The sequence below is a fragment of the Engystomops pustulosus genome, chromosome 5, assembly GCF_040894005.1.
Source record: "Engystomops pustulosus chromosome 5, aEngPut4.maternal, whole genome shotgun sequence".
Lineage (NCBI taxonomy): Eukaryota > Metazoa > Chordata > Amphibia > Anura > Leptodactylidae > Engystomops > Engystomops pustulosus.
In genome coordinates this window covers 127,100,487-127,127,010 of record NC_092415.1, presented here as the reverse complement: position 1 = coordinate 127,127,010, position 26,524 = coordinate 127,100,487, and the positions used below count along the sequence as shown (strand labels likewise).

Here is a 26,524-nt window from a genome sequence, read left to right as displayed (position 1 = left end):
ATTCATAACTTACATTTCCCAAATGTCTGCTTTATGTTGGCATGGGTTTTTCAGATTCCACATATTTTACTAGAATGTTATGAGGCTCAGAATTTGGGTGCCATTTTTCACATTTTTTGTAAAATCGCCAAAACCTGTATTTAGATGGACCTGCTCAACTTCTAATTGACACTGAGAGGCCTAAATAATAGCGAGACTCGTAAATTACCCCATTGTGGAAACTACACCCCTCAACGTATGAAAAACCACTTTTAAGAAGTTTGTTAACCCTTTACGTGTTTTATAGGGGTTAAAACAAAATGGAGGTGGAGTCTGCAAATTGTAATATTTTTTCACAATACACTCATTTTGGGTGGAAAATTAAACATTTGTAATGGATAAAATGAAAAAAGGCTCCACAAAGTTTGTTACCCAATCTCTCCCGAGTGCACGGATACCCTATATGTGGTGGTAACCTGCTGTATGGGCGCACGGCCGGGCATAGAAGGGAAGGAGGCGCCATTCAAATCAGATTTGCTATGTCACATTGTACAGGCTATAATTTTTTTCTTTTTTTTATTGAGGATCTATAGGGGCTTATTTCTTTTGCCACATGAGATGCACTTTTCTAATACATAATTTTGGGGCATCTATAGCTAATTGGTGAGATTTAATTAACTCTTTGTTGGTGGAGGAAATGAAAATCATCAATTTTTAGGAACATTTTTATGTGGTTTTTTTTTTGGCCGTTAACCATACCATGAAAATAGTATATTATTTTTATTCTATGGGTCGCCACGTTTATGAAAATACTTCATTTATATATATTTTTTAATTTTTTCCCATTTTTACTGAATAAAAAGTAATTTGGCAAAATTGTTGTTAATTTTGGCATCACCGTCTTTCATATGCATAACTTTTTTATTTTTCACCTCACAAATCTGTTTAAGGGCTTATTTTTTGCAAGAATGATAGCTCTTTTTAGTGGTCTTATTTTAGATTAGATTAACTTTTTAAAATCACTTTTTTAGAGCATTTTTAAAGGGCATTAATAAAAAATCATCTTTATCAGAGAGAGTTTTTTTAGGTTGTTTTTTACGGGGTTCACTTTGCGGATCTAATAACGATTTTGTTTTATTATGCAAATTGTTACGGACGCAGGGATACCAAATATGTGGGGGTTTTGTGTATTTTATTCAATTGTACTGAATAAAAACTAATTTGGAGAAAATCTTATTCATTTTAGCATCACCATCTTTTTATATGCATAACTTTTTTATTTTTTGGCAGATAAATCTTGTTAGGGGCTTATTTTTTGCGAGAACAGTTGTTCTTTTTAGTGGGCTTATTTTGGAGTGCATAACATTTTTTAAATCACTTTTTAGAGCATTTTTTATAGGGTATTAATTAAAAATTATCTTTTATCGGAATGTTTTTTGCATTTTTTTCCTCCGGCGTTTACCGTGCGGGTCCAGTAACAATTCTGTTTTATTATGCAGATTGTTACGGACGCGGCAATACCAAATATGCAGGGTTTTTTTGTGTTTTTATGTTTTTTATACTTTATTAAGTGTTTTTATGGGAAAGTGACATTTTAGGGGCTTATATTTTTATGTATTTATTTTTTATTTATTATAATGTGTAGTGTTAACTGTTTTTGCATATTTTTACTTATACATACTTGAACTTAAACCAGTGATGCTCTGATCACTGGTTTAAGTTCAATACACTGCTCTACAATACTATTTTATTGTAGAGCAGTGTAAACTGTCTGAGCAAGCTTGCGCATGCTCAGACAGTTTACAGCCAGACCCGGAAGGGGTCTGGCTGCCATGGAGACCGGGCAGCTCCGGGGCACATGCCAGTCCTCGGAGCTGCCCAGAAGTGGATCGGATCCCCCGGTAAGCGGCACGGGGGATCCGATCCACAGCGCAAACACCCTTACACGCCGCGGTTATGTTTGACCGCGGCGTGTAAGGGGTTAACACCCGCGATCGGAGCCGGCTCCGATCGCGGGTGTTAGCGCAGGCTGTCAGCTGTACTAGACAGCTGACAGCCGCTGCTTCTGGTACCGGCTCCGTTCGTGAGCCGGTGCCAGAAGCAGGACGTTATAGAACGTCCCCGTGCGCTAAGCATCTAGCCCCGGGGACGTACTATAACGTCCTGGTGCGCCTAGGGGTTAAGACACTATCTTTAGGAACAGGTCTGTGATTAATGATATTGTCAATTTCTTTAGCATAAACTTCATGTTGGACAGTCCGAATTATCACATTCTTTGACTGATCTAGTTCAGTCACTGCATGAACATTTTTGCAGAGGTGCAAGCCTATACAATCCTTAACATTAGTAGCCTTTGTATATTTTTGAAAGAACAAGCTATGTGGGTTAAGAAAATGATGGCACGAACAAGTGATTTCCCGGTTGAGAATCTATAATCGGTGCCGAATCGGTGAGACTTAAAGCAATTGTCTGAAGTCACTGTGTGTAGTGTTGACACCTTGAAACGGATTTCTGCATCCGTGTCAGCATCCACTAACTCAAACACATTGAGGTCCATAGTGCCATGTTCTGAGCTGTATAGAAAGGCATGACCGTGTTGTGTCTTTAAGGCGGCTAGCATATATGACATTGGGGGTCATTTACTAAGGGCCCGATTCGTGTTTTCCCGACGTGTTACCCGAATATTTCCGATTTGCACCGAAAATGTGTCGCTTGGGAAGCGCTTACCTTCACCTGGTCCAGCTCGGTGTATTCCGATGCTTTTCAGCGCAGCAGCGCCACCTGGTGGACGGCGGAGGAACTACCTTCATAAATCCCGTCCGGACCCGAATCCTGCTCAGAGAATGCGCCGCTGGATCGCGAATGGGCCGGGTAAGTAAATCTGCCCCATTGTCTTTTATTATCCACTGTTTTAAGCAGCAGCAATGGCTTTGGTAGAAGCATCAGAACACAAAACACATAGGGGCAGATTTATCAAGTGTCTAAAAGTCAGATTATTTCCAGTTGCCCATGGCAACCAATCACAGCTTCCCTTTAACATATTCATGAGCACTGGTAAAATGAAAGCTGAGCTGTGATTGGTTGCCATGGGCAACTGGAAATATTCTGACTTTCAGACACTTGATAAATCTGCCCCATAGTCTTTGTAGTTGAACTTCTGTAGACGGCACACGAGCGTTCGACATGTAGATGAGAGAGATTTGTTAGAGAGTTCTTCCACTCTACTCACAGGTCTGTTTTTTCAGTGGAAAGTGGTTCATCCCAGTTAGAGGTATCTTGAGTCAAAGCATTGCTTTACCTTGGATGGTAACAGGAACTGCAAACCCTAAAGAATTATACAAGCTGTTTATAGCAGAAAATGAGTAAATGTTTTCTCCTCCCCGCTGACTTGGAAGGTAAAGGTGTGAGACTTTAACATATATTATCTTATTGCACATACCCATTCATGAAACTCCTAGGTCCTAGGATGTGGTCAATTTCCCCCAATTTTGGGGGAAACTGACCACATCCTAAGACCCAGGAGTTTTATGAATGGGTATGTGCAATTTTATATTATATGTTGTTAGATACTAGGATTAAAGAGAACCCGTCAGGCAAATTAACCCCCTCAACTAAATATATTTTCATAAACTGCCATTAGAAAGCATTGTGAGATGTTCAGTGAGTCATTATCATATTCAAGCTATCCAGCTTAGTCATGAATGGGAGGCACTGCCACACCCCCAGTGCTTAACTGACAGTCTGTATAATGGTGTAATGGCTCCTCCATGTGCTTCCTGGTGCTGGCAGCCACGCCCCCTGCAGCCTGTGTGTATAGGAGAGATACAACAGCTCCAAGCAGCCATGTTATAGCAGAACATGTCAGGTACTTGTGTAGCTGATGTTTGTGTCTCACACATGTGTATTAGGAGGGAGAGCATGTCAGCAGATAAAGCACAGACACTAGCAAAGCTTTACTATACATTACACACAGAGAGGGGGGTTGAGGGGAAGGATAACAGGGGTGACATCACTGCCTCTGACCATGTGACCAGCCTCATTTACATAATAAAGAAAAGATGATTTTATAGTGATGACAGGTGTCCTTTAAGCAAAATACAGACATGATGCCTTATGTACTGGCTGTATGATACATTTATATTCTCACCCCTAATAATACCCATTTATGAAAGTTTACATGCTCTATGCCAGTGGTGGCGAACCTATGGCACGGGTGCCAGAGGTGGCACTCAGAGCCCTTTCTGTGGGCACTCAGGCATCACCAGAGAGGACTCCAGGTATCTTCCTGCAGTCCCAGACAGCCCAGGACTTGCTGCTCACAGAGCTATTTTAAAGTGACGGCACTACCTGGGACTACTGGAGGAGTGGAAAGGTGTGGGCAGATCTGGATTATCATTGTAGCTCCTGCTCCGGCCCTGACAATTCTTCCTGTTTATGGGACTCTGGAGGGAAGCTACAACGATCATCCAAATTTCTTCTTTTTTTCTGCTTTATTGGTGTCCTCAGGGTGCTGATATGAATGAATGCTGTGACAGAGCATAGAATTAAATTTCTGTGTTGGCACTTAGGATAAATAAGTGGGTCTTGGTTGTAGTTTGAGCACCCGGTTTCTAAAAGGTTTGCCATCACTGCTCTATGCACTTATATATTGAGAAATACACTCCTGTATATATCCCAGGTCTGATGACAATATAGTCTTTTGGAGTCCTATTCTTGACTTTTTTATACAATGTTTGTTATGTGCTTTGAATGCTATTTTCAAAATAAAGAATTGATTTGTTGGACCTGAATAATCTCTGTGCTCTTTGTTTTTGGATGTTTGCTTATGGAGTTGGTCATTGGAGATTGATGGGAGGGACACTTTGGTGTCATCTACCATATATAACTGTCTGTAATATTTGGGTTGATAACATTGAGAAATAACGTCTGGAATCTCTGTTACAGTATTCCTCTCCTCTCCACCTTGCTCCTGGCCACTTTCTATATTAGACAAGGTCCAGGGTGGCCCAGGGTGTAAAGCTGAGCTGTGATCTGTGCTGTCACCTTTACATTTGTACATTTTACACTGACCCTACAGTCCTTTGTGAAGTGTGATCTTGCTAAGCATCATTTGTAGCAGATGTTGTTCTTTCTGAGGAAAGCTTTGCGGTCCTCCATGGACTTCGCCCTTAAGCATCTCCATTTCAGTAGGGAATGTGGCTTCTTCTGCAGTGGACACTTCTTACTGGGATCTGTGGATTTGCCATCCTGGTGGGGGAGCTTGAAAGCCTGTAAAAATTAATTTAAGAAGAGATATTAGTTTTGTGGGCTGGTACTACAGTTTTATGCTGTTTAATCCCTTCCTGACATTTGACGTAATAGCGCTTCATGTCGGGAGGTGCGTTTCCGCATTATGCAGTATTGTTACATCATGCTTCTAGCACCGGCTCCGTATGTTACAGCTAGCACCGGTCTCTAGCACCGATGATCAGAGTTTCCTCCGATCGCGGGCTTTAACCCCCCTTCATGTGTGACCATGGCGTGCAAGGGTCTGCTGCACAAAATTGGACACACCCCCCCCCCCCCCGTCAGGTCTTACCAAGGGAGTCTGCTGCTCCAATCAATGAGAAGAACAGACTACAGCACAATAATTCTGCTGTTTGCATATGCGAGTACCTCCTGGAAGTGTCTGGGGAACTTCAGTTTTTCACCAATATATAAACAACCACAGCACAGGGTGAAAAACAGGATAACCCTAAAACCTAACTTTTAATAAGCAAATCAGTAAAATGTCACTATTAAAAACATACAAAAAGGACCATAATCCATCAGTAACAAAGAACTCACCCTAAATCAGGGTAAATGTAAATACATCCCTGGTCCACACTGGTGAAGCGTAACAGGCATAAATGATAACATAAAACGTTCTTACCAGCTTCCGGGATGTAAGGTGGTTGGGAGTTGATTCAGGAAGGTGCACAGAGGATAAACCAGGTCAGGAAAAGATAAACACACTGCACCTAGTATTCCCTATCTGACACTCTCCCTGATCCCCAAAATTTTATCCCGCCCTTACAAGGGCAGTACCAGGGTCACCCTACAGTCTGAGTGAACCCTAGTAGTCCCTAGTGTGTTCCCGACGCATTTCTGGATACCGGTACTACCAGGATCTGTCATCAGGGGATACAAATAATCTATACAGGATGGTCCTGCAGCAGAGCCCAATGACCCCTCCACTACATAGATGTGCAAGCGGACAGTGGTCCTTCCAGATAAAGCGGTGCCGCCACTACTCAGTGAACTGTTCCACTTATAAACCAGTCATAAGTAAGGGGGTGGTCCAATCGCCAAGCCACCCCTTCCATTCTCACCAGTAATCAAACGAGTGTTCTTAACTGGTAACCCATTGGCGTCCCGGCTCTGTTCAGCCATCGCCACTTTGGAACGCAAGTTGCACGTTTCGGCAGCTCAATGGAACGCACTCCGTCCGGAAGTGGTGGATCGCACACCACTTCCGGTTCGGCGCAGTGCGCGGAACGCAGCAGGGCCCCGGTGAGCCGCAACCGGAATTGTCGCTAACCTTGACACATCCCGTCCCTAGGTCGGCCCATTCTTGGGTATAACCCAATCATTAGATGTTAGGGAGGGGAGAGATGGAACGATTGTCATAGCAATCGTCATCCTCACCAAAAAGATAAACAAATAGCCCTGAGGCCAATGTGGACCACATCGGGGCTGAAGGCAGTTAGTCGTAGGGTCCGTAGACAGTCACTTGTACAGTGAGTGTCCATGTCCAGACCTCACTGAAACAAGGACTGATGATGTCAACGACTCCCTAGATAAAACTCATAAACCAAACATAAATCATAGTATTTGGGTAAGTATGACAGTGCAAAAATCTGTATTTTCTCTGAAGCGCATATATATATATATATATATATATATATATATATATATATATATATATATATATATATATATATATATATATATATATATATACACACAGTATGGTGCACACTACTCATGTAAAGATTGAATACACATTAGGGAACATGAATACATACCTAAATGACACCCTTAGATGAAACTTGTGAAGTTCATGTGGTGGGCTACTGGGGTGTCCCTTCTATGCCTTATGAGAAACAAAAAAGGGGCGGAACTAGCACTCCTTAAATTTATATGGTCAGGGTCAAGAGTCATACACAAACAAAACAATAATATATTCAAAAGGAGAAAGAAGTATGCTATAAGACCCAAATTCAAAGTATAAACAAATTTTATTTGTACCGTGGTACACCACAACACAAAAACACATATAACATTTAACCCCTTAATGACCGCCCTATCGGGAATCTACGTCGGTCATTAAGGGTACTTCTTCTGACGCGACGCCTTTCTACGGCGCCGCGTCAGAAGAAGATTTCGGGACATCGGGTCAGTATAGTGCTGGTGTCGGGCTGTGATATCACAGCCCAGACCCGGCACTAACACCCGGGATTGGAAAAACTCTGCTTACCGGGGGATCCGATCCCTCCTGCCGCTGCCCCAGGTCCCGACGAGTGACCCGAGGCTGTCGGCTCCTCTTCTCGCCGGGTCCTGCCTTCCTGGCAGGACCCGGCTGTAAGTAACTGAGCATGTGCGGCATGCACAGTTACTTACACTATACACTGCAATACAAGTGTATTGCAGTGTAAAGGCTTGAATAAGCGATCGGATGATCGCTCATTCAAGCCAAAAGTTGGAAAATATGTGAAAGTAAAAAAAAAAAAGATTAAATCATTTTATAATAATAATTAAATAAATAAAGTCCCATAATCTCCCCAGTTACACATATAATGGAAATACAGTATATAAAACACAAAAACACATGAAAAATGTACATATTTGGTATCACCGCGTCCGTATTAATCTGTACAATAAATCTAAATCAATATTGAACCCGCTCGGTGAACAACGTAAAAAAAAAACTCGAAAAACTTCCCGTAATATACAATTTTTCGTCAAACACCATCACAAAAAATGTTCTAAAAGGTGATCAAAAAAAAGCTACGTTCCCTAATATGATACGACTGAAAAGAACAACTCTTTTCGCAAAAAAAAGCCCTCAACCAGGTCTGACAACATAAAAATACAGAAGTTATGGCCCTAAAAAGTTGTCAATAGTAAAAACAATGCGATATTCTCCAATATTGGTTTTGCTCAGGAAAATTGAGCAAAGATGAGAAAAACTATATAAATGAGGTATCACCGCAATCGTAGTGAACCAGAGAATAAAGATAAAATATTATTTTTACATTACGGTGAGCGGGGGGGAAAAAATGCTAAAAATCCCAAATAAAAATTGATGATTTTGTTTGTGTCCCCCTTGTTTGTGTCCCCCTATTCTCATGAATAAGCTATAGACCCCCTAAATGAATTATCTATACATTGTATCTCATTCCGTAAAAAAATAAGCCCTCATATGTTTGCCTTACCAAAAAAAATAAAAATGTATAGGTAGTACAATGTGACAATACAAATCTGCAGTGAATGGCGCCTCCATTCATTCTATACTTGGCCGTGCGCCTGTACAGAAGTTTACCATCACATATGAGGTATCAGTACACTCGGGAGGAATTGGGCATCAAACATTGCAGTGCGTTTCATCATTTAATTTATTCTGAAACTGTCAGTTTGGCCTAAATGAATGTATTTTCCAAAAAAATTCAATAGTTTCTAAATCGCAGGTCCATATTGTTTTAACCCATGTGAAACACTTCAATGGGTTAATGGACTTAATAGAAATTGTTTTACATACGTTGAGGGGTGAAGTTTCTATAGTGGGGTAATTTATGGGGTTTTACTATTATTTAGGCCTTACAAAGTCACTTGGAAGCTGTGCTTTCCCTCAAAATGTGAGTTGTGGCAATTTTCATGAAAATGAGAAAAATCGCACCTAAAGTTCTGCACCTCATAACATCCTAGAAAAGTGAGAGGATGCATAAAATATCATCCCAACATAAAGCAGACATTCCGTAAATGTAATTTATCAAGCTTTTTGGGTAGTTTTACTTCCTGTCTGGAAAGCAGAACATTTCAAACTTGGAAAATGAAAAATTTTTACAAACTTTTGCCAAATTTTCACTTTTTTTCAGAACAAATCGCAAAACGTATCACTTAAATTTTATAACTAACATGGAGTTCAATGTATCACGAGAAAACAGTCTCAAAATCACCCGGATATGTTAAAGCGTTACGAAGTTATAACCAATTATCGTGAGACATGTCAGATTTGAAAAATCGAGTCTGGTCATTGAGCTGAAAACTAGTGTCGGTGATAAGGGGTTAAAAAGTGTGGAAAACACACAAAAACAATACAGCAGGAAGACCTAGCATGTGGTAATGCTGGTCCTCCCGGCAGCCACCAGCTCCCCCTACTCTCAGCGACCTCTCCTAACTACATGTATATCACAACAATATAAACTGAAAAATGATGGCAATACATAAAACCAAGATGGTAAAAACCCAAACAAACAACTATATGAAGTTATGAAGTACTCAATTGACAATAGAGCCAAATCGCTATCTGAAAATAAATAGTATGAAAAAATACTGATGGGTCAATAAGGATATCTACTAGAGATGAGCGAGCACTAAAATGCTCGGGTACTCGTTATTCGAGACGAACTTTTCCCGATGCTCGAGTGCTCGTCTCGAATAACGAGCCCCATTGAAGTCAATGGGAGACTCGAGCATTTTTCAAGGGGACCAAGGCTCTGCACAGGGAAGCTTGGCCAAACACCTGGGAACCTCAGAAAAGGATGGAAACACCACGGAAATGGACAGGAAACAGCAGGGGCAGCATGCATGGATGCCTCTGAGGCTGCTTAATCGCACCATTATGCCAAAATTATGGGCAACAGCATGGCCATGACAGAGTGACAGAATGAAGCTAGATAGCATCTAAAACATCCAATAATTGACCCTGACACTATAGGGGACGGCATGCAGAGGCAGCGGCAGCAGCGGCAGGCTAGAGAGTGGCATGGCGACATACCCTAAATGGACTCAGGCTTCAAACCAATGGGTGGCAGAGAGGAACCAAAGGAGGTGAGCAAGAAGCGCTCAAATAATATCGGTACACGATAAAAGTTTGCCAGTATATTTTGTGGATTACACAGCAGGGTGGCGACAAAGTTAACATGGAAGCCATGAAAACAACCCAAAATTCTGCCTGACACAGCTCGTTTGATAAGGGGACCATGTATGGAGGCAGTGAACTAGTAGTAGATTAAAGGTGCTGCAGTTAAAACTATGTTAGTTGGATCTTGGCATGGAGCTGGCGCTCCGCTTCCAGGCGAGCTTTCGCCAATCCAAGCCCCTGTCTCTAGGCTTGGATTGAAGCGCTGAAATAATATCCGTAAATGGTAAAAGTTTGCCAGTATATTTTGCGGATAACACAGCAGGGTGGCGACAAAGTTAACAACTTTGATGTGGAATCCATGAAAACAACCCAAATTTCTGCCTGACACACCTCGTTTGATAAGGGGACGATGTATGGAGGCAGCTATATGGACGACTTTTGGAGGTAGCAATGGAGACAACGTGTGGAGGCTGCTATGGAGACAATTTAATTTGGATAGTGCCTGTATGTGGCAGTCCAAAAAAGTTTTCAAACCAGAGGAGCAGGTAGGTGGCCCTCCAGAAAAATGAAATAGATTGAGTGCCTGTATGTGGCAGTCCAAAAAAGTTTTCAAACCAGAGGAGCAGGTATGTGGCCCTCCAGAAAAATTGAATAGATTGAGTGCCTGTATGTGGCAGTCCAAAAAAGTTTTCAATCCAGAGGAGCAGGTAGGTGGCCCTCCAGAAAAATGAAATAGATTGAGTGCCTGTATGTGGCAGTCCAAAAAAGTTTTCAAACCAGAGGAGCAGGTAGGTGGCCCTCCAGAAAAATTGAATAGATTGAGTGCCTGTATGTGGCACTCCCAAAAATTGTTTAAAACAGAGGACCGGGTAGGTGGCCCTCGAGAGAAATTAAATGCATAAAGTACTATAGCTAGAGCCAGTGGGCCCTGTCAAAAAATAGCCAGTTTTCTCTGCTTTAGTGTACAAAGAGGAGGAGAAGAAGGAAAATGAGGAGGAGTGGATAAATTATTCAGGTTGAGCTTCCTTCACCTGGTGGAGATTGGAAATTATGAGAAATCCAGGCTTTATTCATCTTAATAAGCGTCAGCCTGTCAGCGGTGTCAGTCGACAGGTGTGTACGCTTATCGGTGATGATGCCACCAGCTGCACTGAAAACCCGCTCGGACAACACGCTAGCGGCAGGGCAGGCAAGAACCTCCAAGGCGTACAGCGCCAGTTCGTGCCACATGTCCAGCTTTGAAACCCAGTAGTTGTAGGGAGCTGTGTGATCATTTAGGACGATGGTATGGTCAGCTACGTACTCCCTCACCATCTTTCTGTAAAGATCAGCCCTACTCTGCCGAGACTGGGGACAGGTGACAGTGTCTTGCTGGGGTGACATAAAGCTGGCAAAAGCCTTGTAAAGCGTACCCTTGCCAGTGCTGGACAAGCTGCCTGCTCGCCTACTCTCCCTCGCTACTTGTCCCGCAGAACTACGCACTCTGCCGCTAGCGCTGTCAGAAGGGAAATAGTGTTTCAGCTTGTGCACCAGGGCCTGCTGGTATTCATGCATTCTCACACTCCTTTCCTCTCCAGGGATGAGAGTGGAAAGATTTTGCTTGTACCGTGGGTCCAGGAGAGTGAATACCCAGTAATCGGTGCTGGAATAAATTCTTTGAACGCGAGGGTCACGGGATAGGCAGCCTAGCATGAAATCTGCCATATGCGCCAGAGTACCAACGCGTAAGAATTCACTCCCCTCACTGGCCTGACTGTCCATTTCCTCCGCCTCCAACTCCTCCAACTCCTCTTCTTCTGCCCATACACGCTGAACAGTGAAGGACTCAACAATGGTCCCCTCTTGTGTCTCGCCAACATTCTCCTCCTCTTCCTCCTCATCCTCCTCCACCTCCTCCGATATGCGCTGAGAAACAGACCTAAGGGTGCTTTGGCTATCAACAAGGGAATCTTCTTCCCCCGTCTCTTGTGACGAGCGCAAAGCTTCCGACTTCATGCTGATCAGAGAGTTTTTCAACAGGCCAAGCAGCGGGATGGTGAGGCTGATGATGGCGGCATCGCCACTGACCATCTGTGTTGACTCCTCAAAGTTACTCAGCACCTGACAGATATCAGACATCCACGTCCACTCCTCATTGTAGACTTGAGGAAGCTGACTGACCTGACTACCAGTTCTGGTGGAAGTTGACATCTGGCAGTCTACAATCGCTCTGCGCTGCTGGTAAACTCTGGATAACATGGTTAATGTTGAATTCCACCTCGTGGGCACGTCGCACAACAGTCGGTGAGCGGGCAGTTGGAGCCCTGAGAGTGGCAGCATCTGTGCTGGACTTCCTGAAATGCGCACAGATGCGGCGCACCTTCGTGAGAAAATCAGACAGATTGGGGTATGTCTTGAGGAAACGCTGAACTATCAAATTTAACACATGGGCCAGGCATGGCACATGTGTCAGTCTGCCGAGTTGCAGAGCCGCCACCAGGTTACGGCCGTTGTCACACACAACCATGCCTGGCTTCAGGTTCAGCGGTGCCAGCCACAGATCAGTCTGCGCCGTGATGCCCTGTAATAGCTCTTGGGCGGTGTGCCTTTTATCGCCTAGGCTCAGCAGTTTGAGCACCGCCTGCTGTCGCTTAGCGACGGCACTGCTGCTGTGCCTAGAGCTACCGACTGATGGCGCCATGCCCACGGATGGTAGTTCGGAGGAGGAGGTGGAGGAGGGGTGGGAGGAGGAGGAGGCATAGTAGGCCTGAAAGACCTGGACCGAGGTAGGCCCCGCAATCCTCGGCGTCGGCAGTATATGACCAGCCGCAGGGTCAGACTCGGTCCCAGCCTCCACCAAGTTAACCCAATGTGCCGTCAGCGATATATAGTGGCCCTGCCCGGCAGCACTCGTCCACGTGTCCGTGGTCAGGTGGACCTTGTCAGAAACGGCGTTGGTCAGGGCACGGATGATGTTGTCTGACACGTGCTGGTGCAGGGCTGGGACGGCACATCGGGAAAAGTAGTGGCGGCTGGGGACCGAATACCGAGGGGCGGCCGCCGCCATGAGGTTGCGAAAGGCCTCGGTCTCTACTAGCCTATAGGGCAGCATCTCCAGGCTAAGCAATCTGGAGATGTGGACATTAAGGGTTTGGGCGTGCGGGTGGGTTGCACTATATTTCCGTTTCCGCTCCAGCATCTGGGGTATGGAGAGCTGAACGCTGGTGGATGCTGTGGAGGATCGTGGAGGCGACAATGGGGTTTTTGTGCCAGGGTCCTGGGCAGGGGGCTGACTATCAGCTGACACAGGGGAAGGAGCAGTGGTGTGCACGGCCGGAGGTGAACGGGCTTGGTGCCACTGAGTGGGGTGTTTAGCATTCATATGCCTGCGCATACTGGTGGTAGTTAAGCTAGTAGTGGTGGAACCCCTGCTGATCCTGGTTTGGCAAAGGTTGCACACCACAGTCCGTCGGTCATCCGGTGTTTCCTTAAAGAACCTCCAGACTTCTGAAAATCTAGCCCTCGCCGCAGGAGCCCTCGCCACGGGAGCTTCACTACGTGACACATTTGGCGCTGATGCACCTGCTCTGGCCCTGCCTCTCTGTCTGGCCCCACCACTGCCTCTTCCAACCTGTTCTGGTCGAGGACTCTCCTCCGTCTCAGAAGCACTGTGTTCACCCTTGCCTCTCAACCCAGCTTGGGTCTGTCACCTCATCATCCTCCGATCCCTCAGTCTGCTCCCCCCTCGGACTTCCTGCCCTGACAACAACTTCACCACTGTCTGAGAACCGTATCTCCTCATCGTCGGACACCTCTTTACACACTTCTTCCACTACATCAAGAAGGTCATCATCACCCACAGACTGCGACTGGTGGAAAACCTGGGCATCGGATAATTGCTCAGCAGCAACCGGACAAGTGGTTTGTGACTGTGGGAAGGGTCCAGAAAAAAGTTCCTCAGAGTATGCCGGTTCAAATGCCAAATTTTCATGGGAGGGGGCAGACTGGGGGGGAGGAGGCTGAGGTGCAGGAGCTGGAGGAGTGCCGATTTCGGTGACATGGGTGGACTGCGTGGAAGACTGACTGGTAGACAAATTGCTCGAAGCATTGTCGGCAATCCACGACATCACCTGTTCGCACTGTTCTGGCCTCAACAGTGCTCTACCACGAGTCCCAGTAACTTCAGACATGAACCTAGGGAGTGTAGCTCTGCGGCGTTCCCCTGCTCCCTCATCAGCAGGTGGTGTCTCACCCCACCCAGGACCACGGCCTCTGACCCCTGCAGTAGTTGGACGCCCTCGTCCTCGTCCTCTACCCCTAGCCCTCGGGTTAAACATTTTGAAAATGAAAGTTATATAACTTTAATTTTTTTTTTAAACTTTTTTTTGTGTTTTTTTGTGTTTTTTAGTTTTTTTTGTGTTTTTTAGTTTTTAAAACCAAACAATGCTATCCTATTGCTATGGCTATTTTCTAGCCAAGTATGAAAGCACACTGCTATGCCAGATGAGATGACGCTGAGTTATGAAAAAATAAACGTAAAATAAAAAAGAAATGGCAGACTGTGCCTAATTGAAATCCAACACTTAATAAATTTTCCCACTTCGGTCTTTGCGATGGATATGTGCGTCACTAAGCGCTAAACACAGCGGTCGCAAGTCTCACTCCAAATTCCTCACAATTGGCTAGTATATGCACTGCAGCAAGGACAACCACCAGCAGATCAACCAGAAATAAAATATATATAACGCTATTGTAGGCGTAAGTAAGCCGTTTGGATTCTCCTTTGGCTATTTTCTAGCCAAGTATGAAAGCACACTGATGAGATGACGCTGAGTTATGAAAAAATAAACGTAAAATAAAAAGAAACTGCCAGACTGTGCCTAATTGAAATCCAACCCCTAATAAATTTTCCCACTTCGGTCTTTGCGATGGATATGTGCGTCACTAAGCGCTAAACACAGCGGTCGCAAGTCTCACTCCAAATTCCTCACAATTGGCTAGTATATGCACTGCAGCAAGGACAGCCACCAGCAGATCAACCAGAAATAAAATATATATAACGCTATTGTAGGCGTAAGTAAGCCGTTTGGATTCTCCTTTGGCTATTTTCTAGCCAAGTATGAAAGCACACTGATGAGATGATGCTGAGTTATGAAGAAATAAACGTAAAATAAAAAGAAACTGCCAGACTGTGCCTAATTGAAATCAAACCCCTAATAAATTTTCCCACTTCGGTCTTTGCGATGGATATGTGCGTCACTAAGCGCTAAACACAGCGGTCGCAAGTCTCACTCCAAATTCCTCACAATTGGCTAGTATATGCACTGCAGCAAGGACAGCCACCAGCAGATCAACCAGAAATAAAATATATATAACGCTATTGTAGGCGTAAGTAAGCCGTTTGGATTCTCCTTTGGCTATTTTCTAGCCAAGTATGAAAGCACACTGATGAGATGACGCTGAGTTATGAAGAAATAAACGTAAAATAAAAAGAAACTGCCAGACTGTGCCTAATTAAAATCCAACCCCTAATAAATTTTCCCACTTCGGTCTTTGCGATGGATATGTGCGTCACTAAGCGCTAAACACAGCGGTCACAAGTCTCACTCCAAATTCCTCACAATTGGCTAGTATATGCACTGCAGCAAGGACAGCCACCAGCAGATCAACCAGAAATAAAATATATATATAACGCTATTGTAGGCGTAAGTAAGCCGTTTGGATTCTCCTTTGGCTATTTTCTAGCCAAGTATGAAAGCACACTGATGAGATGACGCTGAGTTATAAAAAAATAAACGTAAAATAAAAAGAAACTGCCAGACTGTGCCTAATTGAAATCAAACCCCTAATAAATTTTCCCACTTTGGTGTTTGAGGTGGATATGTGTGTCACTAAGAGCTAAACACAACGGTAGCAAGTCACCCTGCAAATTCCTCACAATATGGTACTAGCTGCACTACTAGTGCCAGCAAGCCCAGCCACAAGCAAACAAAAAAAAAAAGTATAACGTTATTGTAGCCCTAAGAAGGGCTGTTGGGTTCTTGTTGAATCACTCCTGCCTAACACTATTCTAATAGAACACCCTAACGCTTTCCCTGACCAGCAGCAGCTCTCTCCCTAGCTGCATCCAGACACAGAATGATCCGCGCAGCGCGGGCAGCTGCTAGTCTATCCCAGGGTCATCTGATCTGGCCAGCCAACCACTGCTATCGACGTGTAAGGGTACCACGTCATGCTGGGTGGAGTGCAGAGTCTCCTGGCTTGTGATTGGCTCTGTTTCTGGCCGCCAAAAAGCAAAACGGCGGGAGCTGCCATTTTCTCGAGCGGGCGAAGTATTCGTCTGAGCAACGAGCAGTTTCGAGTACGCTAATGCTCGAACGAGCATCAAGCTCGGATGAGTATGTTCGCTCATCTCTAATATCTACCTGTCATGTAGAGGATCCAAACCAAGGAGAAGTTAGGGGAAGCTGGGGCACAAAGGTCGCCAACCGACTGGCTTCCTCAGGGGTCAGTTAGTACATATGCCTTATGTCCCCAACATGGTCCCCGATTTGTTTACGCAGCTGTAGTTTGGTCTTGCCAATGTATTCCAAGCCACAGCTGCACTCGGCACGATAAATTACCCCAGTCGAACGGCAGTTAATCAGTGCCCTGATCTCAAAGCGTTGTCCGGTGACATTGGTCGTGAAGAACTTACTGACCTGTATCATCGGACATCCTGCGCAACCACTACACCTATAGCTTCCCTTCAGTTCAGATCCCAGCCATGTGCGTTGGGGTATATCTGAAAAATGGCTTCTCACAAGGCAGTCTCTGAGGGACTGTCCCCTCCTGTAGGTGATAAGTGGTGTAGGACCAATAGCATCTTTGATATCTGGATCCATCTCAAGGAAGAACCAAGACTTTTTCATTATGTCACGCACCTGTGTAGAGTCTCTATTGTAGGTGGTGATCATCCGTATCCCACCACCAGCCTTCTCTCTATCATTGGCAGCCCCCTCATGTGAAACCTGGAGCAGTGATGGGCGATCTTGCCTCATCGCCTCCTGATCGGCCTTCCGTAAGATTCTATCTGGGAAACCCCTCTCGAGGAATCTGTTCCTCAGGTCGGATGCCTGTCTCTTAAATTCCGATATGTCACAACAGTTACGCCTCAACCTTAAATATTGCCCCTTAGGAATCCCACGACGCAGGGGAAGGGGGTGGCAACTTTGCCATCTTAGTAGGGCATTTGTGGCTGTCGGCTTCCTGAAGATGGTCGTTTCAAGGAGTCCCCCAACGCCTTTCCTGATAAGGACATCCAGGAAGGGGAGTTCAGATTCCTGGATTTCATAAGTGAAATTTAGTCCAATCTCATTAATGTTCAGAGAGCCCACAAACTCAACAAATTCTTCCCTTGACCGACTCCAGATGATAAATATGTCGTCAATATACCGCGCCCACAACTCAATCCCATCAGTCGCATTTATCTCTGATTCTTGAAAGACTAACTTCTCCTCCCACCAGCCCAGGAGCAAATTTGCATACGTGGGGGAGCAAGGCCACCCTATTGCAGTGTCCCTAAGATGGTGGTAATACTTCCTATCGAAGAGGAAGAAGTTGTGTTTCAGAGAGAAGTCAAGATGATCAATGATTAGTGAGTCATCGGGGTGCGTTCCATTGAGCTGCCGACAAGTGCAGCTTGCGTTCCATAGCGGCAATGGCTGAACAGAGCCGGGGCACCAATGGGTTACCAGGTAAGAACACCGAATAGGGGACACTTCCCCACTCGTTTGATTACTGGTGAGAATGGAAGGGGTGGCTCGGCGATTGGACCACCCCCTTACTTATGACTGCTTTATAAGTGGAACAGTTCACTGAGTAGTGGCGGCACCGCTTTATGTGGAAGGACCACTGTCCGTGTGCATGTCTATATAGTGGAGGGGTTATTGGGCTCTCCTGCAGGACCATCCTGTATAGATTATCTGTATCCCCTGATGACAGATCCTGGTAGTACCGGGATCCAGAAATGTGTCGGGAACACACTAGGGACTATTAGGGTTCACTCACTGTAGGGTGACCCTGGTACTGCCCTTGTAAAGGCGGGAGCAAATTTTGGGGATCAGGGAGAGTGTCAGATAGGGAATACTAGGTGCAGTGTGGTTATCTTTTCCTGACCTGGTTTATCCTCTGTGCACCTTCCTGATTCAACTCCCAACCACCTTACATCCCGGAAGCTGGTAAGAACGTTTTATCATTTATACCTGTTACGCTTCACCAGTGTGGACCAGGGATGTATTTACCTACATCTACTTAAGGATATGGGCACATATCAGATTTTAACTTCCAACCCAACAAAGAAATTTTTGGGTGAACTCAAAGTGATTCTGGACGCGGCTCTTGATCATGAACTGATCAATAAGAATGAGATGAACTTTCTCCTGCCGAAATTCCCCTAGGCTAGCTACCTTTTACTCGCTACCAAAGATTCATAAAGGAACACAGCCGATATGGGGTAGACCGATAGTGTCAGGGATCGACAGCCTGATCCAAAATGTGTGCCTATATCTTGATAAGATCCTGAGGGCCTTTGTGACGTCATTGCCATCATACACACGTGACATCTTGGACTTATTAAAACGCCTCGAAGGAATCTGCATTGAGCCGGGTCATCTGCTGGCAAGTATAGATGTGGAGGCATTATAATCGTCAATCCCCCATGAGGCAGGTGTAAGAGCAGTGTCTCACTTTCTGAATTCTAGGGGTGTACAGTACCGCGCCACAACTCACTAATCATTGATCTTCTTCACTTCTCTCTGAAACACAACTTCTTCCTCTTCGATAGGAAGTATTACCACCAGCTCAGGGACACTGCGATGGGGTGGCCTTGTTCCCCCATGTATGCAAATTTGCTCCTGGGCTGGTGGGAGGAGAAGTTAGTCTTTCAAGATTCAGAGATGAATACAACTGATGGGATTGAGTTGTGGGCACGGTATATTGACGACATATTTATCATCTGGAGTCTGTCAAGGGAAGAATTTGTTGAGTTTGTGGGCTCTCTGAACAATAATGAGATTGGACTAAATTTCACTTATGAAATCCAGGAATCTGAACTCCCCTTCCTGGATGTCCTTATCAGGAAAGGCGTTGGGGGACTCCTTGAAACGACCATCTTCAGGAAGCCGACAGCCACAAATGCCCTACTAAGATGGCAAAGTTGCCACCCCATTCCCCTGCATCGTGGGATTCCTAAGGGGCAACATTTAAGGTTGAGGCGTAACTGTTGTGACATATCGGAATTTAAAATCCAGATATCAAAGTTGCTATTGGCCCTAAACCACTTATCACCTACAGGATGGGACGGTCCCTCAGAGACCGCCTTGTGAGAAGCCATTTTTCAGATATACCCCAATGCACATGGCTGGGATCTGAACTGTCCGATGATATAGGTCAGTAAGTTCTTCACGGCCAATGTCACCGGACAACGCTTTGAGATCAGGGCACTGATCAACTGTCGTTCGACTGGAGTCATTTATCGTGCGGAGTGCAGCTGCGGCTTGGAATACATTGGCAAGACCAAACCTACAGCTGTGTAAACGAATCGGGGACCATGTTGGGGACATAAGGCACCCCAGTAGCCCACCACATGAACTCCAACCATGCAGGGAACCTTAATGAAATCCACTTTATGGGAATTGACCTTGTGAAGCCCAGTCCACAGGGTGGCGACTGGGATAGGAATATACTCCAGCATGAAACCAGATGGATATATAGGTGCAATACGGTATCCCCAAATGGTCTTAATGAAAGCCTCACCTTCCCAAGTTTCATCTAAGGGTGTCATTTAGGTATCTATTCATGTTCCCTAATGTGTATTCAATCTTTACATGAGTAGTGTGCACCGTACTGTATATATATTTATGCGCTTCAGAGAAAATACAGATTTTTGCATACTTACCCAAATGCTATGGGCCACATTTATCACTTTTGTGCGCCTAAGTGTAGTAGTTGCGCCTAAATCCTGGGGCACTTTTTTTGCCAGAATTATCATAAGTTACAACCATCTGTGATAAGTTAATTTTCTGCCTCTCATTAATCACTTTACTTTAACACAGTTTTAGCGCAGTTTAGGCGCAATGTTAGATTCAGGCACTTACATGTGATCCTGCTACAAGCTCCTCTCTGCTTCTCCCACTGCCCAGAATGAAGATAACACTCACAGCAGCACCCAGGTGTGTGACACCCTGCATCCAGTGACCTCCTCATCAGTGGCTTCTCCTGGAGGGAATCCCTCAGTGCTGATCTCCTGCTGCACCCCTGTAATTCTGCACAGTATCCCCCTCAGATACTGTGCAGAATTACATGGGGGACACTTGTCTGTAGAATCTGCAACATTCTGCAAAGTTCTGTCCTGTCTTGCTGTGAGCTCAAGAGTTTGCAGAATGTTTTGTAAATATAAGGTGATGAACTGTAAATAGAGTCTGCAGCTCCTGTCTGCAGAGTATCTCATGTCTGTATTATATGTTCTAGTATCTGGCTGAGCTCTGCTGCTAGAAATGAGCTGTTCTGCAAAGGGGCTCAGTGCTTTCTTCTCAGTTAACGCCACCTTCGGGCTGGAGTGTTTTTGCGCCCGTTTTTTGCGCCTAAATGAAAACGTTGCAAGTGATGAATATCATTAGGCGCAGCAAAACATCTGGATTGGTAAGATAGATGAGGGAAAGCTGGTTATTTTTGCTGCGTGTCTAATTTGGCGTTTAATCGCAAAAATGGAGCAAAAACGGTGCGCCTGAATGAAAAGGCGCAAAAACAACAGAAAAAAACGAGTGATACATATGTGGCCCATTGATTTATGTTTGGTTTATGAGTTTTATCTAGGGATTCGTTGACATCTTCAGTCCTTGTTTCAGTGAGGTCTGGACATGGACACCCACTGTACAAGTGACTGTCTACGGACCCTATGTACTAACTGCCTTCAGCCCCGATGCGGTCCATATTGGCCTCAGGGCTATTTGTTTATCTTTTTGGTAAGGATAACGATTGCTATGACAATCGTTCCATCTCTCCCCTCCCTAACATCTAATGATTGGGTTATACCCAAGAAGGGGCCGGCCTAGGGATGAGATATGTCGAGGTAAGCGACACTTCCGGTTGCGGCTCTTATAGATTTTTATCTGGGGCTCAAACCCCTAATCATTGTAAGGTGACTTTCAAATTAAATGAGTCTGTGTTCAGCGCTGGAATTTGACTAACTTGAAAGAAAAGACAAGACCTGTCCTTGCAGGAAGTTAGCAAACAAAACTGATAAGTTTATTGAGGGACCGACATTTATAGAAAACCATAAGGCACTTTACATAAGGCGTGTAATTAGGAAAGCAGCAACTATAATTGGGTGTTCTCACCCAGGAAATGTAACACTATTGGATGTAAGCACACAAAGGAGTCTAATACTATTGGCTACATGCAAATACTGAAACTTCCCAGGTGTTCGCCTGGATACCTTCCTCTAGGTGGTGCTAGTGAGCACTAAGTCTTTGTGTGCTTTTCTAAGGAATGAGCCCCACCCAAACTTCAGTTATCACTACACAAAGTTATATGAAAAGAATACTGAATCTTTAAAATGTCCGACAATATGTAAGATGGCTTCTGAGTCCAGTGTAATATCTTTAACACGGCTCACCGAGGCTTCCGGTCGGGGTGCGTTCCATTGAGCTGCCGACACGTGCAACTTGCGTTCCAAAGTGGCGATGGCTGAACAGAGCCGGGACGCCAATGGGTTACCAGTTAAGAACACTTCCCCACTCGTTTGATTACTGGTGAGAATGGAAGGGGTGTCTTGGCGATTGGACCACCCCCTTACTTATGACTGGTTTATAAGTGGAACATTTCACTGAGTAGTGGCGGCACCGCTTTATGTGGAAGGACCACTGTCCGCGTGCATGTCTATATAGTGGAGGGGTTATTGGGCTCTCCTGCAGGACCATCCTGTATAGATTATCTGTATCCCCTGATGACAGATCCTGGTAGTACCGGTATCCAGAAATGCGTCGGGAACACACTAGGGACTACTAGGGTTCACTCAGACTGTAGGGTGACCCTGGTACTGCCCTTGTAAGGGCGGGAGCAAATTTTGGGGATCAGGGAGAGTGTCAGATAGGGAATACTAGGTGCAGTGTGGTTATCTGTTCCTGACCTGGTTTATCCTCTGTGTACCTTCCTGATTCAACGCTTCACCAGTGTGGACCAGGGATGTATTTACATTTACCCTGATTTAGGGTGAGTTGTTTGTTACTGATGCCTTATGGTCCTTTTTGTATGTTTTTAATAGTGACATTTTACTGATTTGTTTATTAAAAGTTAGGTTTTAGGGTTATCCTTTTTTTTTACCCCTTTGCTGTGGTTGCTCCAATCAATGGCAGCCCTGAGGTCTGCCATTGCCCCAGGGCTGCACGGCTTCTTTTGGGAGCATGCTCAGAGTGTTACCGCATTATGCAGTACTGTTACATCATGCTTCAGAGCATCGCTTGTTGAAGCCAACCTGTAAAAGAAAAAAAAAGTTTAAAACACTTAATGGAACACTTTTTAATAAAAATAATTATTACATAAAGTTAGTCATGTAAGTACAAATATTCCCTATACATATGTAATAAAGTAAGAAAACACATCACCAAAGAAACCGCACATGTTTGGTATCCCCGTGTCTGTAACAATCTGTACAATAACTTAGAAACGTTATCGGACCCATTCGGTGAGTGAGGTAAAAACAAAACCTGAAAAACTTGCCAAAAGTGTATATTTTTCGTAAAATCCCTTCAGTAAAATGTTCTAAAAAGTGATCAAAATAGTTATCGCTGCCAAAATGGTAACACTGAAAAGGACAACTCAAAGTGTAAAAATTAAGCCTTAAAGGGGTATTCTCGTCTGGGCATTCACATTCAGTTTCACTAATCTTCCATTTATAAACATTTCTTCAATTAGATGTTATTAAAAAATATGTTTCTGTGTGAAGATAATTTCTCATAAATGTAGTCATTTTGTCCCTTAGAAACGAGATGGCTTCCTCGGATACGGCCACGTCTGCTTGAGGGATTGCACAAAGAAACAAAAGGTTTTTGTATATGAAATGTCCGGGATTTACTACATGACCCACAGCCGTCCTGTGGTAATTATCGCTGAATCCAGGAGGTCAGACAGGACTCAATAGCTCATGTCTGGCCACCGCTGCCAGAGTGTGACGTGGTCGTAACCGAGGAAGCCATCTCGTTTCTAAGGGACAACATGACTACATTTATGAGAAATTATCTTCACACAGGAACATTTTTTTTAATAACATCCAATTGAAGAAATGTTTATAAATGGAAGATTAGTGAAACTGAATGTGAATGCCGAGAACACCCCTTTAAGCTTTGTCAACCATAAAAATATTAAAGTTATGGCTCTGAAAAGATGACGATTCGAAAATAAATGAGATTTTCTCTATATTAGATTTCTTCAGTAAAATTGTAAAAATATATATTAAAAAACTATATAAATGAGGTATCATCCTAATCGTAGTGATCCATAGAATAAAGATGTTATTTTTATGGTACGTAGTACAGCCCCCAAAAGAATACAAGAAGGAGACCAAAATTTACGTTTTACTTTTTATACATATATTTAAGAGTTAATAAAATCACAAAATTATGAACATCATTTAACCTGCATAACATTTGCCAGTGGGCAGCACAGATGGTATGTTCACTTTATGATATTTGGGGTTTTGAAAGGTCCTCTTTTAAGTCTGTCATAAGAGGAGATGATAATGGAGCGAGGAACCTAAACTTCCTCCAGGAATTGTGGCTGGAAGCAGCTGAAGTGGCAAGCAGGTAGAAGAATAATATTTTTTCTTCTCCCATCTAAAGTCCTTGGATCTACAGTAGTGCTGCCCTTACACGTGCGCTCACAATTGTACACAATTAATACCCAAAATTTTTTGCAAAAAAATGTATGGATGTCAGAATATGGCAAAACTTTTTTTTTTTTAGGTAAGGTATACTGTAAACTGAAAAATGTATTGGTCACTTAGTATGCGCAGAACCTTACGGCATGTTCTTTACCCCCTCAAATTATGCCTCTACTTTTTGTTCTTGCCTTAATAAGCCCTATTTTGTGTCTTTATTTTACTCTACTTTCTGCAGAGTCTGTTACAAATGAAACGCCATCTACTCCGATTTCTACTTCATTGGGAAGACAGCGAAGTGACATAAGAGCCATTCTGAGAAAAAAGAAAACCAGTGACATCTATTTTGTTTTACTTGTGTGGGCCATAGCAATTGTCCAGTTATGGCTTCATCTGTGGATCATAAAGCTCCTTCCAGTACCTATTGCAGGTAGGCACTTTACCTGTTTCTTCAAAGTGTAAATTATGTAGTGACAGAACTGCAGACACTTGTCCCATTTTCTAAATTACATGTTTTAGATATGTCTTTATGCTATTTTGATTTAAAGTGTAAAATTGTATTTAAAAAAATGCATAATTGACTTTGGGGGCAAAAATGTCACCCAAACAGAAAGTAATTAGTTTCACACACCCTACTTGTAACATGTGTAGAGTTCATAGATAACTCCATAGGCATATGTTATGAATAAATAAATCATAAAATTACTAGAACTGAAACCTTCATAAATCTGCTTTTGAACATGACCAGCATTCGCTGACAAAAATTACTGACTCAATACTGACATCTGTCAGAACGAAATGTATGAATTGGAAGTCTCGCACTTTCAACCGCAGGAAGAATAAACTTAGGAAAAATGATAGTACTTCCTAAGTGCTTATGTCTTCTTCATCCTTAAAAAAAAAAAAAAACTTTTTAAACTGCACTGCTGTACAGGCAGATTTTTGTGTGGGAACTCCAGGTCCAAACTCAGCCAAGTGACCCTGCAACGCCCCAAAACACAAGCCAGCATGGCCGTCCCAGACTTTTACTTATACTGTATAACCTAGCAGGGCAAATGCAATCCATATTTTATTGGGTCATGGGCGACAGACTCCCTAACCCAGAGCATCAGTTATGTCACTACTTACAACTACAATCCATACTAGAGGGCTCCCCTCATCTCCTGTGCCCCATACTACCATTACACAGAATGCCGCTACTTGTATGGAAAGCCGCTATATATTCCCATACGGCAAAATTCAGCACCACCTGAAATGGAGGGCATACGAGGATGGCAAAATGCAGATAGCTGCCTGCTATCAGATACAGTCCCCGGGTTACATACAAGATAGGTTCCATATGTTTGTTCTTAAGTTGAAACTGTATATTTTATAATTGTAGTTCCAGACAAAACTTTTTTTTTGCCCCAGTGACAATTGGAGTTTCACATTTTTTTGCTGTAATGGGGCACTGGATTATCAATAAAACGTCATTACAGACACTTTACAGCTGATCATTGCGGTCTGGGACTATAGTAGAGCATCCAGAGAGCTTCACCAGAGGTCACAGTGGGCAGAGGGGTCTGTCTGTAACTAAGGGTCATCTGTAAGTCGGGTGTCCTTAAGAAGGGGAACGCCTGTATATACATACATGGGGTTCTGGTCTTCTTTAGTGACCTACAGGGAAAATATGACTTGGACAGACATTGGTTGTAACGATAACTTCACCTATGGCATATGCTGCCTGCACAATTCCCTAATGACCCTCCCCATATCCAAGTATCCACTTCTAGGTATATTAAAAATACAAGGCCCAAGAGGTCTGGTCTCAATAGTGTACACAAATCTGAAATCAAAAAGAGTTAAGCATACACCATTACGGGCACTAAGTAAATGGAAGGAACTCACTCTTTAGGATGAGGCGGATGAGGATATTCTTTCCTCTTATCTTAAAGTATCCCCATCTGTAAACAATAGGATGACACAACTCTACATAGTGCACCAGGCATGATTAGTTAATAGCACAGATTGGGATGCACACGCAACACAGCCTGTCCGTGATGCTGCTCCCTGGAGCCAGCTTTTGGCACATTTACTGGGTGTGGCCTACTAAAGCGCTTTTTTGGGGAAATGTAACAACCTTCCTATCAGACTTGCTCTCACTGCAAGTGCCTTGAACACCTGAAATATGTTTACTGAGGCTGCTGCATATGTATGGCCGCAAATCCAACACAAATGTTTTGCACGGACCATGTTAACCCCTCAGTGATGTGGCCTGAAAAGGCTCTAGTGACTGGGCATTTTTAGCGAAGTGGCGGTTTAAGGGCGGTAACTTACCTTAAAATTTTTGTGCGCTGTCTATTTAGTAACACATAGAGCTAGTTAAAATCTATCTTTGTACATTTATATTGTTATTTGGGGTTAAAAGTAGAAAAAAGTTTTTTTTGTGATTTATAGTACTTTTTTAAAAAATTTTCAAATGAACTTAAAATTAACATTATTAATTAATTCCCTATTTTTGTATCAGATGTTTTGATAGATAATTTGTATATTCTCTGACAAATGGG

The 26,524-nt window shown here is 43.8% G+C and overlaps 1 protein-coding gene across 12 annotated transcripts in view; it reads left to right on the top strand.

The window, feature by feature from the left end:
* Positions 1-26,524, top strand: part of TMEM245 (transmembrane protein 245) — a 757,127-nt gene that overhangs the window by 209,604 nt on the left and 520,999 nt on the right. For all 12 annotated transcript variants that reach the window (XR_011855834.1, XR_011855837.1, XR_011855832.1 and 9 more), the window contains one exon: positions 24,217-24,408. Coding sequence is in view for 3 of the 12 variants with exons in the window: in XM_072152982.1 (XP_072009083.1) it covers positions 24,217-24,408 (192 nt within the window). In the remaining 9 variants the exon portion in view is untranslated. The remainder of the gene's footprint in view (positions 1-24,216; positions 24,409-26,524) is intronic.